The sequence below is a fragment of the Heptranchias perlo genome, chromosome 4 (assembly GCF_035084215.1).
Source record: "Heptranchias perlo isolate sHepPer1 chromosome 4, sHepPer1.hap1, whole genome shotgun sequence".
In the NCBI taxonomy this organism is placed as follows: domain Eukaryota; kingdom Metazoa; phylum Chordata; class Chondrichthyes; order Hexanchiformes; family Hexanchidae; genus Heptranchias; species Heptranchias perlo.
This window is the reverse complement of record NC_090328.1, coordinates 36,317,317-36,335,599: the sequence shown is the minus strand read 5'-3', so window position 1 is coordinate 36,335,599 and position 18,283 is coordinate 36,317,317. Positions and strand designations below refer to the sequence as shown.

Below are 18,283 nucleotides of genomic sequence, written 5' to 3'. Positions count from 1 at the left end.
CTTGCTTGTTGCAATCCCAATATATTTTCTCCAAGTCTTTGGATACTCCCAGCAGCCATCAGGATCGTACATATGAGATATGTGTTCTTGTTACAGTTGCCTCCAACTGCAAATTGTTAGGCCTCAAAAATCATTATGACTTGGGTGTACTGGGCACAAATTTCAAAATTTGCAGATGACACAAAACTTGGAAGTGTAGTAAACAGTGAGGAGGATAGTGATAGACTTCAAGAGGACATTGACAGGCTGGTGGAATGGGCGGACACATGGCAGATGAAATTTAAAGCAGAGAAGTGCGCAGTGATACATTTTGGAAGGAAGAATGAGAGGCAATATAAACTAAATGGTACAATTCTAAAGGGAATGCAGGAACAGAGAGACTTGAGGGTATATGTGCACAAATTTTTGAAGGTGGCAGGACTGGTTGAGAAAGAGTTAAAAAAGCATACAGGATCCTGGCTTTTATAACTCGAGGCATAGTACAAAAGCAAGGAAGTTATGTGGAACCTTTATAAAACATTGGTTCGGCCACAACTGGAATAGTGTGACCAATTCTGGACACCGGACTTTTAGGAAGGATGTGAAGGCCTTCGAGAGGGTGCAGAAAAGATTTACTAGAATGGTGCCAGGGATAAGGGACTTCAGTTACGTAGATAGACTGGAGAAGCTGGTATTGTTCTCCTTAGAGCTGAGAAGGTTAAGAGGAAATTTGATAGAAGTGTTCAAAATTATGAAGGGTTTAGATGAAGTAAATAAAGAGAAAGGCCCCGATATCAGCAGGGAGGCGGGATGGCAGCAGGGGGGGGGGGGGGGGGGCCATTGGGCGCGTGGGTAACCCACCCAATAAAATCTGTCCGTTTCACATGCGATCGCGGGTCAATCGGAGCCACTTCTGGGTTTGCCGTCCGAAAGCTGCGCAGTGGGCGGACTGCGCACCCGCATCACAGGCTGTCAGCTGGAGGAGCTCTACTTAAAGCGGCAGTCCTCAAATGGCTGCTCCTGGAGCTAACACCCACACAGCACAATGAAGCAGCAGAGGGAGAAAGCTTTTTTTTAATATTCATTCATGGGAGGTGGGCGTCGCTGGAAAGGCCAGCATTTATTGCCCATTCCTAATTGCCCTTGAGAAGGTAGTGGTGAGCCACCTTGAACCACTGCAGTCCTTGAAGTGAAGGTTCTCCCACAGTGCTGTTAGGAAGGGAGTTCCAGGACTTTGACCCAGCGACGATGAAGGAACGGTGATATATTTCCAAGTCGGGATGATGTGTGACTTGGAGGGGAATGTGCAGGTGGTGTTGTTCCAATGTGCCTGGTGCTCTTGTCCTTCTAGGTGGTAGAGGTTGCGGGTTTGGGAGGTGCTGTCGAAGAAGCCTTGGCGAGTTGCTGCAGCGCATCCTGTAGATGGTACACACTGCAACCACAGTGCGCCGGTGATGAAGGGAGTGAATGTTTAGGGTGGTGGATGGGGTGCCAATCAAGCGGGCTGCTTTGTCCTGGATGGTGTCGAGCTTCTTGAGTGTTGTTGGAGCTGCACTCATCCAGGCAAGTGGAGAGTATTCCATCACACTCCTGACTTGTGCCTTGTAGATGGTGGAAAAGCTTTGGGGAGTCAGGAGGTGAGTCACTCGCTGCAGAATACCCAGCCTCTGACCTGCTCTTGTAGCCACAGTATTTATGTGGCCGGTCCAGTTAAGTTTCTGGTCAATGGTGACCCCCCAGGATGTTGATGGTAGGGGATTCGGCAATGATAATGTCGTTGAATGTCAAGGGGAGGTGGTTAGACTCTCTCTTGTTGGAGATGGTCATTGCCTGGCACTTGTCTGGCGCAAATGTTACTTGCCACCTATCAGCCCAAGCCTGGATGTTGTCCAGGTCTTGCTGCATGCGGGCACGGACTGCTTCATTATCTGAGGGGTTGCGAATGGAACTGAACACTGTGCAATCAGCGAACATCCCCCATTTCTGACCTTATGATGGAGGGAAGGTCATTGATGAAGCAGCAGAAGATGGTTGGGCCTAGGTCACTGCCTTGAGGAACTCCTGCAGCAATGTCCTGGGGCTGAGATGATTGGCCTCCAACAACCACTGCCATCTTCCTTTGTGCTAGGTTTGACTCCAGCCACTGGAGAATTTTCCCAGATTCCTATTGACTTCAATTTTACTAGGGCTCCTTGGTGCCACACTCGGTCAAATGCTGCCTTGATGTCAAGGGCAGTCACTCTCACCTCACCTCTGGAATTCAGCTCTTTTGTCCATGTTTGGATCAAGGCTGTAATGAGGTCTGGAGCTGAGTGGTCCTGGCGGAACCCAAACTGAGCATCGGTGAGCAGGTTATTAGTGAGTAAGTGCCGCTTGATAGCACTGTCGACGACACCTTCCATCACTTTGCTGATGATTGAGAGTAGACTGATGCGGCGGTAATTGGCTGGATTGGATTTGTCCTGCTTTTTGTGGACAATACATACCTGGGCAATTTCCCACATTGTCGGGTAGATGCCAGTGTTGTAGCTGTACTGGAACAGTTTGGCTAGAGGCACGGCTAGTTCTGGAGCATAAGGCTGCTCCTCGATTTAGTGATGCCTCACTCCAAGTGCTACTGGATGGGGTGATGAGGAGGAGGGATGTCTTCTACCTGGCGGACGGGAGGAAGTTGCCAGCCTCTGCCACCAAGAAGGCCCGGCTCGAGTTGGCAGAGGAGGTCACCAGCAGCAGCAACATCTCCCTACACCTGGATCCAGTGCAGGAAGGGCTTCAATGACCTAACTAGGTCAGCCAAAGTGAGTGCACTTACTCATTCTCCTACATTCTGTCCTCCACATTACTGCCCCCACCCCCCAACTCATTCTGCACTGCCAACACTACTCAATCACACCACTCCTCAAACCCACTCAAAGCTCATCCTCAACGTACCTGCACTTCCTCAGCACTTCCTCACCTCCCCATTACTCACCCCACCACTACCACTCAACAAAATTATCATACAATGTCATGGCTCTGTCTCATACTCACCCTCTGATTCATCTCTCTCACTGTCAGCCGCACCCAAACCAATGCAATCATCGGTTGGGCACATCACCATCACTCACTCACACGTCTGTACTTTCCCCCTTATATTAGGAGAGCCAAGAATGCACGGGAGAGGGCGAGGACCAGAGGGGGGCCGCAACAGATAGTCGTCCTCACAGACGCGGAACAGGAGGCGCTGGAGCTGAGCCGCACCCTCGAGTGTCTGTCCGTCGGAGAAACCGAGGCTGGCACCCGACAAACATCTGGTAACAGAACTTTAACATTCAGCACATACAGTATGAATTGATGTTAACATGCCTTGCCATCTTCAGCACCTCAGTATGCTCATCGCAACATGACACATCTGTGATCATGCTTAATATTGCCTTCTGTTCTCTTACGGGGCCTTCAGCAACCACTGTGATGGCAGAGGGCGATTCCTCGGAGGACCTGCCAGCCTCTGAGGGTGCACCATCACATCTGAGCGAGCCATCCACCAGTGCAGATACACACACCTCGGTGCGTTCCAGACCACAGTTAGTCGGGGTCGCACAGTGAGTTACCACACACATGAGCACGAACAGACACTGGTGGCAGGGGCAGCTGTGGAGAGTCCGCGTCAGTGGGAGCACTCCTCTCCAGGCTCTGCTCAGCTGGACACAGATGCTGAACCCTGGAGGCCATCCTTTAAAAGGAGAACGATTGAGGGGCAGCAGCACATTTGCGAGGTGCTGCAACAGGTGCCATGCGCACTCTCCACAATCGCATAGAGGATGGAGGAGTCCAACCCCTGCATGAGTGGAATGGTGGCACAGGTACGGGAGGGATCCCTGAGATACGGTTGCAGGTAAGTGCAGGAATGTCTGCGATGGAGGAAAGGCTAGCCTCCATGAAGCTTCAAGCACAGCTCACAAATGAGTCCATTCAGGCCTTGACAACGGTTGTTGGGACTCAGGGTGAACAACATTCTGCCGCCTTAAATAGGCAGGCAGATACACTAGCACTGGCCTTACAAGGCTTCACACATATCCTCCAAACTGTCGTCCAGCAGAGTGGTAGGAGTGGTGTGAGCCTGGCCGAGGGGAGGGATGATGGCGAAAGGGGACATGGAAGTGGGGACGCCACTCAAAGCGTTCCCACTTCTCCTCCGTTGCCCCCCTCTCAACCAGTACCCGCAATGCTGCCTCGTCTCCAGGTGGCCGAGTCTGCTCCTGCCTAGGAGCAGGTGGAGCAGTCTTTGGAGGGGCCCTCACGGGCACCATAACCCAGAGGGCGTAGGCCCAAAGCATTTAATTGTCAAAGCATGAACAAGAGCAACCTGCCACTACCTCTGCTGCAGCCACAGGGGATGCACCATGTAGAAGCAGTCGGAAGCGAAAGAGCCAGCATGAAGGGGATGCACAAGGGTAATGACGGTTAGTTATCTTTTTTATTTATGCTTGCTTTTTTGTTAAACTCACATTAAATATTATTATAGTCACCACTACTGCCACGTCTTGACCCTGCTTGACTGGCTGCTGTTATAAGGCCCTTTCATGAGGCTCACCATGAACACCCACACTTGATGCAACCCACTGGGTCACTCTACAGTGGGTGTATGTGTAATTGCAGGGCTGTTCTGTGCGGAGGGGGGGGGCGGCGGAGGGGGATCTGGTGTGGCCGCTGCCCTATCCAGGTGGTAAGGACTGGACTCCTCACACAGTCTGATGTTAGGAGAACCATTCACATATCAGTGACTCCCTGGCCTCACGAGCAGCCAGGTGAGTCGCTGTTTTGCCCATGGGTTGCTCCTGCTCCTCCTCCTCCGCCTCCTCCTCCTCCTCCTCAATGTGGGTGGCAGATGTGGATGGGGCCTCCTCAAGTGGCACCCCTCTCTGTTGTGCAGGGTACAACACATGACTATAACGCGTCCCACCCTATAGCATGCTCAATTGCACACCTGATGGCGACGTAGCTGTCGTTTTATCAATGCTGTTGCTCACTGGTGAGGTTCCTCATAGGTGTCATAAGCCACGTGTGCAGGGGGTTTCCCTTGTCCCCGAGGAGCCAGCCCTTACAGGTTTTCAGTCCATGGAAGAGGGATGGGATGGGATGTTGGACTCCCAGAGGATGAAGGAATCGTGGCAGCTGCCAGGGTTTTTGGCGCACACGTGCAGGAATTTCTTGCGTTGGTCACAAACGAGCTGAGTGTTGATGGAGTGATAGCCCTTCCTGTTGATGAGCAGTCCTGGCTCCTGAGGAGGTGCTCGTATTGCTATATGGGTGCAATCGATTACACCCTGCACAATGGGAAGCCAGCCACAGCGTGGAATCCCATTGCCCTCTCTGTCTGGCTGAGGTCGTCCATGGGGAAGTTGACATAGTGCAAGGCCCTGCTAAACAAGCCGTCGGTGACCTGCCTTATGCACTTGTGTGCAGACAACTGAGAGACCCCGGCGACGTCCCTGGTGGCACCCTGCAATGATCCGGAGGCGAAGAAGTTGAGGGCAGTGGTGACTTTGACAGCGACAGGTAAGGAGATGCTGCTCGGCCCAGCCGGGAGCAGCTCGGCATGAAGGAGGCTGCAGATGTCTGCGACTGCCTGGCGACTCACTCTGAGCCTCCGTATGCACTGCTCCTCAAAGAGGTCCAGGAAGCTAAGCCGCGGTCTGTAGACCCTGTTGCGAGGGAGTGCCTCCTGCAACGTCGCTCTCTCTGTTGTTGCCCCCCATGCTCTTGTGCAGGTGCCTGTGGCGTAGCACTGTGTTGTGGAGCTCCACGTGGCTGAGGTAGACGCCGTGCCTGGCGAGTCTGGTAATGTTGCTCGTCGTCGGATGAAGTGGTGAATGCAGTCATGGCGCTCCCCCATCCTGACTGTGTGAGTTTGAGGGGGTCCGCAAAGTAGTTAAATATATTTGCACAGCAGAGTTTTGGGTGGAAATTAAGAATTTTGAGTGAAAACACAAAGGTCTTGCAGCCAAAACTTTGTCTGAAGTGACAGAGTACTCTGCTGCAATAAATTATGTTTTCTCCCCACCTGTCAAATAAGTATTTGCATCTCCCACTGGCTGCTGGCTGAAACACGTCTGTTGCAACAGGGAGTGTTTCCCACAGCACAGGAAACACGCTGAGGATGCTTCAAAATCGCACCCCTGCCAAAATGTCTAGTCAATCAAGTAGTTCAAGTACCTCAACTATCGGAGAAACTATGCAAATTATAATCCCGCATTCGGGAGGCGCGCACGCACCCGGACACGTCACTGGGGAACCCGGAAGTCAGCAGGTTGGACTTGGGCTCCAACCTGCTCGGCATTTTAGCAATTTCCGGAGCCCCATCGCCCCCAACGCATCCGCTCCGTCACCCGAAAATCGGCCCCAAACTAACCCCATAGAACACAGATTAAGGTGATTGACAAAAGAACCAAAGGCGACATGAGTAAAAACTTTTTTACGCAGTCAGTAGTTATGATCTGGGATTATTAACAGTATGGGTGGTGGAAGCAGATTCAACGGTGGCTTTCAAAAAGGAATTGGATAAATACCTGAAGGGAAAAAAAATTGTAGGGCTATGGGGAAAGAGCGGGAATGGGGCTAACTGGATTGCTGCTACAAAGAGCTGGCAGAGGCTTGACGGGCCAAATGGCCGCTTTCTGCGCTGTAACCATTCTATGATTAATATGCAATTGTTGTATGCAACTGTAATATTTGGTTCGGCATTGCTATCAAGTGCATTTTCATTCATTCTTTAGAAGATTACAAAATAGATCCTGGTGAGGTAGGCTATTCAGCCCATCCAGAAATAAATCATTAGATACCCCCATCATCATAGAAGCCAATTATTTCTTAAATGAGTGCAGGCATTTTGCCTCCATTATATACCAGGAAATTCATTTCAAACGTTGATTACTCTACGCTAAATTCAGCAACCACTGCACTCACAGTGGGGAAAATACACCAGAATTGAAGGCTGGTCAGAGAATCGGTGCTACAGTATTACAATCCGTACTTCTTTTGAACACGACTCCCTGCTGAGTGTGTGGAATCACTAAATTTACCGTTTTATGTGAAGAACTTCCTGATAAAGGTCTTAAATATACATTTCACTAGTTTGAGCAGAATGGGCAGACCCCAAGTGGCAGATTCAATATAATGTGGATAAAAGTGAGATAATACATTTTGGGAGAAAACTACAAGGAATAGGAGTATATGCTTAATGGAAAGAAACTGAAAGGTGTGGATGAACAGAGAGACCTAGGAGGTTCAAATACATATTTCCCTGAAAATGAGAGTGCAGGAGATAAAGCCATAAAAAAGCCAATATCATTTTGAGTTTTATAAATAGAGACATAAAGTACAGAAGTAATGATGAATTTATGCAAAATATTGGTTAGGCCACAGTTACAGTCCTGTATGTTGTATTGGGTTCCCCATTATAGGGAGAACATTAAATCCATAGAAAAGGTTTAGCGTCGATTCACAGGATGATGCTAATGATGGGAAATTGTAGTTATGAGGAGAGACTTAAGATACTATTTTCATTGGAGCAGGGAAGGCCAGGAAGAAATTTAATAGAGGTTTTTACAATTCTGATGAGTTTGGATAGTGAATAGGGACAGGCTATTTCCTCTGCTTGGGGGAATCAGTAATGAAGGGTCACTTCCAGCTGGAGGGTCACAAGTTCGATTGCCTGCCTGTCAGAAAAAGTCATTGGGTCAGGAGAAGAAGAGAACACAGAATACCGTCTGAAGACCACAAAATGGCAATCAATAATAGCAGCTATGAAAAAGTCTGCTGATCAAACACCACTTCAAAATGAAGTAGAAAATTAGTTGATAGGGGACATTGAGCAAAGATCTAGAGGGCAGTCAAGAATTCTCATTTATGAGAATGTCGCACCAGCTATAGTTTCAGCTCATGATTTTATGATACTAAAATGTGTTATAGCATGGAATAAATATCAATGATCTGTGCTGGATTACTTCTGAAAGCCATTTTTTTTTACTGTAATCGAGAGAGAAGAAGATGGGAAAACAGCACACATGTGCATTCTAAAATGGCAGCAGCTTTTTAAACTGACTTTCAGGACGCCAACCATAGAATGCAGAACTTTCAAACTTCTCGGTACCACAACAAAACTTATCAGGAGCCAAATTTCAATGTTGCACACTTAAGACCTCAAAATCTCCTCACAAGTGGAAATCGCCGGAAAAAGTCACAGACCAAAAAGCAAGATAAATTTATACAATCAAAACTAATATATTAAATATATTATTTCAATGTTGGATTTTGAACGTCGAAAATAAAATCTCTTAACTGAGTTCCAAAGTTAAAATTAATTATACTCCAAATTCTGATATATATATAAAAAAAAACAGAACACACACTTGTCGAAGGCATTCCACTGCAACAACTGGGCATTGCAGAGCAACATTTTAAAACTCTGATTATGAACTTCCATCAGTGCTGGAATACTACAAAGTACACAGATATGTGAAACAAACTAACACACATGCAGGATCAGTAGACCTGTTAATTTAGAAGAGGTATATTCACAGCAAACATAAGCAATTCTGAAAAAGGCTTAAAAAGATGCAATGCAAATCAAAAAACATCAATGAAAAATTAAACCAAGTTGTACAACTCCAATCACATATTGCAAAGAACTAATAATTCATTATTACCCATTACTAAACTAATTTCAGTTTGCTTAGCTAACTAAAAACAGATCAAAGCAAAAGCAGTATTTGGAGTATTTAATTATCACGTCTATTCAATAACACATCCACTTCTAACCCTTGTACTATATGAATAAACCAAAATGACAAAAAACAAATAGTGAAACTAGCATCGGCCACAGATATCTTGTGCAATTTCCACATTACAGGAAATAGCATAAATGTAAAGCTTGAATCAATGTTTACTTATGCATTGCACACACCTCAAGCAAGAGGTGAAAATAGCTCACCTTATCAATGATTCCTTGGATGAAGCTTAACATTTTAGTTAAAAATTGCCTGGATTGTTTGAAATTACAACTGTTCCAGGTTTCTTATGATTTAAATTTGTTTGAAACTAAAATACTCATTACTTTACTTCTACAAGTTACAATAATTTTACATTTCCTATATTGTCTAATTCTTGAACATCACTGATAGCATAATAAAAAATGTCAAAAACTAACTGCTGTTTTGACTACTCACAATATGTACAGAAGTCAACCCACCTCCACACCGAACTCAGTAACTGACACAACTGCGTAACAATCTTTCACAATGCTAAGTCCCCAGAAAATAGAATCATTATGTTGTCTTTTTTTTTAAACTTGTAAAATCAGTTAGTATATTGTACAAATAAGCCTATATATTTCACTCACCTGCATTTTATTTTTCAGTAAACCACCAGGATCAATTACATATCCTTCACCAACTGTTTTTAAATGGCACACTTCAAATATAGCATTCAGTGGTATTTAGTTTATTTATCAACAGCTTTGAATTAACTGATTGTTTTTGTGAACATGTGTCTTAGTTCAACCAGCTGTGAACCAAGTAATCAAAGACTCACAGTCGCAGCACTGTCAGCCGCTTAGCCTTGATTTTCCTGTCGCATTACTTCAACATCAGTAGTAACCCCCATTTATTTCAAATGAGTTACCACAGGTGTTAAAGCAACACTTTTAGATAAGAAAATCAAAATTTTAAATTCTCCAAGCTCAAATGATGTATAAGTCTGAGGAACTCTGATGGATAAAGCACTTCAAAGGCATGGGGGGGGGGTGCAGGGAGGAGAGGGGAAAATGAAATTGAGTCAGCCAATCCATTTAGTTTGATTTTAATTGCACACCTGTGAATCCACCTCAAAGCAACATTGGTTGTAGTCAAAATGAAAGGGGGCAGTAGCAGCATGGATACAGAATTGGCCAAGTAAAAGGAAACAGAGAATCGTGATGAACAGTTGTTTTTCGGAATGGAGGGAGGTGTACAGTGGTGTTCCCCAAGGGTCGGTACTAGGACCACTGCTTTTCTTGATATATATTAATGACTTGGACTTGGGTGTACAGGACACAATTTCAAAATTTGCAGATGACACAAAACTTGGAAGTGTAGTGAACAGTGAGGAGGATAGTGATAGATTTCAAGATGATATAGACAGGCTGGTGGCATTGTCGGACATGTGGCAGATGAAATTTAACGCAGAAAAATGCGAGGTGATGCATTTCGGTAGGAAGAATGAGGATAGGCAATATAAATCAAAGGGCACAATTCTAAAAGGGGTACAGGAACAGAGAGATCGAGGGGTATATGTACACAAATTGTTGAAGGTGGCAGGGCAGATTAAGAAAGCGGTTAAAAAAGCACACAGGATCCTGGGCTTTATAAATAGAGGCATAAAGTACAAAAGCAAGGAAGTCATGATGAATCTTTATAAAACACTAGTTCAGCCACAACTGGAGTACTGTATCCAGTTCTGGGTATAGTACTTTAGGAAAGATGTGAAGGCCTTAGAGAGGGTGCAGAAAAGATTTACTAAAACGAATCCAGAGATGAGGGACTTTAGTTACGTGAATAGACCGGAGAAGCTGGGGTTGTTCTCCTTGGAACAGAGAAGGTTGAGAGGAGATTTGATAGAAGTATTCAAAATCATGAAGTGTCCAGACAAAGTAGAGAGAAACTGTTCCCATTGGAGAAGGGTCAAGAGCCAGAGGACATAGATTTACAGTGATTGGCAAAAGAACCAAAGGTGATATGAGGAAAAGCTTTTTTACACAGCAAGTGGTGGAGGCAGATTCAATCATGGCTTTCAAAAGGGAACTAGATAAGAACAAGCTATTCCAGATTGGGTATTGTGCAATGAGAAGGGGTTAATTAATAATCTTGTTGTGCGGGGTCCTTTAGGGAAGAGTGACCATAACATGATAGAATTCTTCATTAAGATGGAAAGTGACGTAGTCCAATCCGAAACTAGGGTCCCAAGTATAAACAAAGGAAACTACGAAGGTATGAGGAGTGAGTTGGCTATGATAGATTGGGGGGCTTCATTAAAAGGCATGACTGTGGATAGACAATGGCTAACATTTAAGGACAAAATGTATGAATTGCAACAGTTATATATTCCTTTCTGGCGCAAAAACACAAAAGGAAAAACGGCCCAACCATGGCTAACAAAAGAAATTAAGGATAATATAAGTTCCAATGAGGAGTCATATAAAGTTGCCAGAAAAAGTAGCAAGCCTGAGGATTGGGAGCAGTTTAGAATTCAGCAAAAAAGGTCCAAGAGATTGATTAAGAGGGGAAAAATAGAGTATGAGAGTAAACTTACAAAGAACATAAAAGTGGACTGTAAAAGCTTCTACAAGTAGGTAAAAAGAAAAAGATTAATGAAGACAAATGTAGGTCCCTTACAGTCAGAAACGGGAAAATTTATAATGGGGAATAAGGAAATGGCAGAGCAATTAAACGAATATTTTGGTTCTGTCTTCACGGAAAAGGACACAAATAACTTCCCAGAAATGCTAGGGAACCAAGGGTCGAGTGAGAAGGAGAATTAAAGGAAATTACTATGAGTAAAAAATTAATGAGACTGAAAGCTGATAAATTTCCAGGGCCTGATAATCTGCATCCCAGAGTACTAAAAGAGGTAGCCATGGAAATAGTGGATGCATTAGTTGTCATCTTCCAAAATTCTATCGGATTATGGAATAATTCCTGCAGATCGGAGGGTGCCAAATAAAGGAGGGAGAGAGAAAACAGGGAACTACAGACCAGCTAGCCTAACATCAGTAGTAGGGAAAATGCTAGTCTATTATAAAGGATGTGATAACAGGACACTTAGAAAATATCAACGGGATTAGACAAAGTCAATATGGATTCATGAAAGGGAAATCATGTTTGACAAACCTACTGGAGTTTTTTGAGGATGTAACTGGTAGAATAGATAAGGAAGAACCAACCGCAGGGATCAGTGCTTGGGCCCCAGCTATTCACAATACATATCAATGATTCGGATGAGGGAACCAAATGTAATATTTCTAAGTTTGCTGATGACACAAAACTAGGTGGGATTGTGAATTGTGAGGAGGATGCAAAGAGGCTTCAAGGTGATTTAAACAAGTTGAGTGAATGGGCAAATACATGGCAGATGCAGTATAAAGTGGATAAATGTGAAGTTATCCACTTCGGAAGGAAAATCAGAAAGGCAGAGTATTATTTAAATGGTGATAGATTGGGAAATGTTGATGTACAAAGGGACCTGGGTGTCCTTGTACTGAGTCACTGAAAGCAAACATGCAAGTGCAGCAAGCAGTTAGGAAGGCAAATGGTATGTTGGCCTTCATTGCAAGAGGATTTGAGTACAGGAGCAAGGATGTCTTACTGCAGTTATACAGGGCCTTGGTGAGACCACACCTGAAGTATTGTATGCAGTTTTGGTCTCCTGACCTAAGAAAGGATATACTTGCCATAGAGGGAGTGCAGCGAAGGTTCAACAGACTGATTCCTGGGATGGCAGGGCTGTCGTATGAGGAGAGATTGGGTCGACCAGGCCTGTATTCACTCGAGTTTAGAAGAATGAGAGGGGATCTCATTGAAACATATAAAATTCTGACAAGGCTAGACAGACTGGATGCAGGGAGGATGTTTCCCCTGGCTGGGGTGGGGGGGTCTAGATTGAGGGGTCACAGTCTCAGGATATGGAGTAGGACATTTAGGACTGAGATGAGGAGAAATTTCTTCACTCAGAGTGGTGAACTTGTGGAATTCTCTACCACAGAAGGCTGTGGAGGCCAAGTCACTGAATATATTTAAGAAGGAGCTAGATAGATTTCTAGACACAGAAGGCATCAAGGGGTATGGGAGAGAGCGGGAATATGGTATTGAGATAGAGGATCAGCCATGATCATATTGAATGGCAGAGCAGGCTCGAAGGGCTGAATGGCCTACTCCTGCTCCTATTTTCTAGGTTTCTATGTTTACTTGAAAGGAAGAAATTTGCAGGGCTACAGGGATAGGGCGGGGGAGTGGGGCTAGCTGCATTGCTCTTGCAAAGAGCCGGCACGGACTCGATGGGCCGAATGGCCTCCTTCCGTGCTGCTGCAACCTTTATATGATTCTAGGGAGATGCTTGCAGCCCTGATCATCCTGCTGTTCCAAACATGCTGAGGGGGGAGGAGGAGAAGAGGAGGTTACAATGTGTCAAGATGATTAGGGCTTCACATCAGAAGAGGAAGAAAATCAGGAAATTTTGCAAGTAGAAATATCTTATTTTGGTCAGTTTTTACAATCAGTTCTTTCTTCTGCAACACATCTGAAATTATAATTGCAACTCAGAACCTTGTTACAGTCCACGAGACCCCTCCAGTGAGCTGGCAAACCCATTTTGCACATAGTACTTTCCAGGCAGAAATCTGTCTCTTGATAACTTTGCCAAACAAAGATTTGAACTAGATCACAGTTATAAGGTAATAGCTTCAAACCACTGAACCTCAGGCCTATGATATGAAAATGGAATCGTTGTCGCTGAAGGGCCTCCAGATTTGATCTGTGACTTACATAATCGTGAAAGGCTTTTGCTTCACTTGAATGTTCACAAGTTTCTCTTCTTTCAGGTGCCGCACAGTAGAGGTCCCAAAATACACTGCAAGAAATAAACTTTTATTAATAATTCTCCATATCACTTTAAAAACATCATTTTTGCAATGTTCTCTAAAATGTAGAGATTATATAAACAATAAAAAAGCAGTCACTGTATACAAGGTGTTGATAAAAACGCTTTCATTTAAAATATTAGAGTTTCATCTTTGTTTTGAGCAAATGAAAAGCAACAAAAGTTCATACGATTTGTTCAAATTTATCTGGAAAAAAAATCAGTTTTAACACCATTAAAATCATTACATTTTACTTACACTGGTTTAGGGCCAAACCATTACTAATGAATACCGCTCATGAAACAGCAGGAAAAATCAAAGTATCCTATAGGTTTTGCCTTTTTGTACAGTTTTTAAAAGAAATGCCAAAATCAAACCTACACGTTTTCTTTAATGCCATAGATTTTACTCAAAATGAGGTGATCTGTAGAATGTTACAAGGCTGCTTGAGGGATCACCATTTGTGTCATAATCATCAAGGGGCCAACATTTCGCTGGTCGAAAAAAAATAGTAAAACGCAAATGTGTAAACCAGTTTAATGAATCGCTACCAAAACCACAGGAGCTCACAACATTCTTAAGTACCAACTGTAAGAAATAAGATTTCATCAGCAGCAGTGAAGAAATACTAATAATTCTGAAACAGCAACAAACCACTTGACCCCTATAAATTCAGAGAAGTCTTGAGAATCCAGCACTGAAGTGCAAAATGGTAGTCCAAAATGGCTCCAATTCAGCAACAAAGTTAGTTTTAGTAACAAGGTTCTGTAAGTATTGGCAAAGAACCTAAGAAATAGGAGCAGCAGCAGGCCATATGACCCCTCGAGCCTGCTCCGCCATTCAAAAAGATCATGGCTGATCTTCGACCTCAACTCCACTTTCCCACCCGATCCCCGTATCTCAATTCCCTTAGAGTACAAAAATCCAAGAACAACAAACACTTATGAAGTGCTGCAAACCCACCATGGTCAAGAAGGCTACCCCTTCCCCTCTCCAAAAGCAGAGAAAGTATGAACCATGGCAATCCATCAAAGTTTGTCAGATACAGGTTGCAGGCCTTCTGCATTCCCTGAAGTTTTGTAGTTGGCTAGGCAACCATCCACCAGGGTTCCACCTTCAACTACAGGAGTACTCAGTGGTATGGAACTTTTACTATCAAGATGGAGAAATTCACAACACACAAGAACCAAATGTTTCAGAAAAACACATTAAACATGTACATCACTGGCACTGCACAACTTAAATTTGCCATTTTTAAAAAAAAACTTTGGTAGATTTTTTATGCTGTTTTTACACAATGTTCAAAGCAGCACCACAATACAATGAATCTGTTGGAACTTTCTCCTAACATTCCACCATTCTTGATTTGCACTTATTTATTTCATTGACATTCACAGAAGAATGTCACCCCAAGTGTATTACAGCCTTGTAACACCTGTGCAGCTTTCGTCTCTTAAAGTATGTAAATTTCTTTATCAAACACGCATCAAGGTAGATAAATCTCCGGGACCTGATGAAATGTATCCCAGGACGTTATGGGAGGTTAGGGAGGAAATTGCGGGTCCCCTAGCAGAGATATTTGAATCATCCACCGCTACAGGTGAGGTGCCTGAAGATTGGAGGGTAGCAAATGTTGTGCCTTTGTTTAAGAAGGGCGGCAGGGAAAAGCCTGGGAACTACAGACCGGTGAGCCTGACATCTGTAGTGGGCAAGCTGTTAGAGGGTATTCTGAGGGACAGGATCTACAGGCATTTGGAGAGGCAGGGACTAATTAGGAACAGTCAGCATGGTTTTGTGAGAGGAAAATCATGTCTCACGAATTTGACTGAGTTTTTTGAAGGGGTAACCAAGAAGATAGATGAGGGCTGTGCAGTAGACGTGGTCTACATGGACTTCAGCAAAGCCTTTGACAAGGTATCGCATGGTAGGTTGTTACATAAGGTTAAATCTCATGGGATCCAAGGTGAGGTAGCCAATTGGATACAAAATTGGCTTGACGACAGAAGACAGGGGGTGGTTGTGGAGGGTTGTTTTTCAAACTGGATGCCTGTGTCCAGCGGTGTGCCTCAGGGATCGGTGCTGGGTCCGCTGTTATTTGTTATTTATATTAATGATTTGGATGAGAATTTAGGAGGCATGGTTAGTAAGTTTGCAGATGACACCAAGATTGGTGGCATTGTGGACAGTGAAGAAGGTTATCTAGGATTGCAACGGGATCTTGATAAATTGGGCCAGTGGGCCGATGGATGGCAGATGGAGTTTAATTTAGATAAATGTGAGGTGATGCATTTTGGTAGATCGAATCGTGCCAGGACCTACTCCGTTAATGGTAGGGCGTTGGGGAGAGTTATAGAACAAAGAGATCTAGGAGTACAGGTTCATAGCTCCTTGAAAGTGGAGTCACAGGTGGATAGGGTGGTGAAGAAGGCATTCGGCATGCTTGGTTTCATTGGTCAAAACATTGAATGCAGGAGTTGGGATGTCTTGTTGAAGTTGTACAGGGCATTGGTGAGGCCACACTTAGAATACTGTGTACAGTTCTGGTCACCCCATTATAGAAAGGATATTATTAAACTAGAAAGAGTGCAGAAAAGATTTACTAGGATGCTACCGGGACTTGATGGTTTGACTTATAGGGAGAGGTTAGACAGACTGGGACTTTTTTCCCTGGAGAGTAGGAGGTTAAGGGGTGATCTTATAGAAGTCTATAAAATAATGAGGGGCATAGATAAGGTCGATCGTCAAAATCTTTTCCCAAAGGTAGGGGAGTCTATAACGAGGGGGCATAGATTTAAGGTGAGAGGGGAGAGATACAAAAGGGTCCAGAGGGGCAATTTTTTCACTCAAAGGGTGGTGAGTGTCTGGAACGAGCTGCCAGAGGCAGTAGTAGAGGTGGGTACAATTCTGTCTTTTAAAAAGCATTTGGACAGTTACATGGGTAAGATGGGTATAGAGGGATATGGGCCAAGTGCAGGAAATTGGGACTAGCTTAGTGGTATAAACTGGGCGACATGGACATGTTGGGCCGAAGGGCCTGTTTCCATGTTGTAACTTCTATGATTCTATGATAACACTCTCATTCCTATTTGCTATTGGAGTTTTTAATCTTTCATTGGTACCGATCATTTTCTGCAGTTTTGCCACAAAGTTTTCTTATGCAGTTGGACATTATGCAAGAGAAAGGACACCAGACCAGGCAGTTTCATTGTTCAATGCATTTTTATTTTTGTACAAGATAAAAAGTGTTTTACTGAAACATATCCTCTACACTTTCACTGCATATTCTGAGTTATTATATGCAGATTATATCCAGATTTCACATTAATACTGCAATCTTTACATTAAAACTGTCGTATGAGGAGAGATTGGGTCGACTCGCCCTGTATTCACTCGAGTTTAGAAGAATGAGAGGGGATCTCATTGAAACATATAAAATTCTGACAGGGCCAGACAGACTGGGTGCAGGGAGGGTGTTCCCCTGGCTGGAGGATCCAGAATGAGGGGTCACAGTCTCAGGATATGGGGTAGGACATTTAGGACTGAGATGAGGAGAAACTTCTTCACTCAGAGGGTGGCGAACCTATGGAATTCTCCAACATAGAAGGTTGTGGCGGCCAAGTCACTGAATATATTTAAGAAGGAGCTGGATAGATTTCTAGACACATAAGGCATCAAGGGGTATGGGGAGAGAGCGGGAATATGGTATTAAGATAGAGGATCAGCCATGATCATATTTAATGGCAGAGCAGGATCGAAGGGCCGAATGGCCTACTCCTGCTCCTATTTTCTATGTTTCTAAAAATACTCAATAAGTATTCAAATGCAATTACAAACAAAATCTAGAAAAACATTCAAAATGAGCATCACTTTCAAACAAAATGAAAAGTAGAGTATTTCCATTGTGCCTGTTAAGAGAGATAGAACCACCCATTCACAAACAAGTACCTGAGAAAATAAGTTTCTTTTCAGTGTTCATTTGTTAGATTTTTTTTTAATTCCCTAAAATTCAGAAATGGCACACAAAATGAAACAGGTGATAGTTTGTGTTTCAATCAGCGGATTGTGCGTATGTTGGCAGTGATCTTCAGAATTAAATGTTTCACCACAATAATACAAATAAAACCATTTTTTACTCAGAAGCCTCCCTCAGCGCAGCCAGTATTTTAGGGCCAAAATTAAATAATGCACAAATGTACAATTAAACCGGGAGTCAATTGTTTAAACCTAAATTAATTCTCAATGCTTCAGCAGCAAGTAAAAACCACTGTGCAGATAGCTGCATTAGTTACCACACATCTCATGATCCCCAATTGTTCAAATTAAGATTTTACTTCACATACCAGAGATAGTCACTTAAACTAAATTGACCCATGTAGAAATGCATTCTGGACAACTAGATCTTCCAAGGTCTTGAAAGGAGGCTTGTGTGGAGTATAAACATTATGAATGGCCTGTTTCTGTGCTGTCGATGCTGTGATGTAAATTAAAAATGAGATTTTTCAAGATCTCACAAATCTCGTGACATCTGCTTCTCCAGTGTATTCTAGTCTTTTCATTTGAAGGAGACACTACCAATGGTATCCGCCAATAAGGACATAAATTAGTGGCTTTAAATCCAGCCAAAGTATATGGAGAAGAAACAGAGTTAACATTTCA

At 43.8% G+C, this 18,283-nt stretch overlaps 1 protein-coding gene across 3 annotated transcripts in view; it reads right to left on the bottom strand.

The window, feature by feature from the left end:
- LOC137320867 (single-stranded DNA-binding protein 2) overlaps positions 1 to 18,283 on the bottom strand; it is a 429,480-nt gene that overhangs the window by 306,461 nt on the left and 104,736 nt on the right. For all 3 annotated transcript variants that reach the window (XM_067982791.1, XM_067982792.1, XM_067982793.1), the window contains one exon: positions 13,533 to 13,617. In XM_067982791.1, coding sequence (XP_067838892.1) covers positions 13,533 to 13,617 — 85 coding nt within the window. The remainder of the gene's footprint in view (positions 1 to 13,532; positions 13,618 to 18,283) is intronic.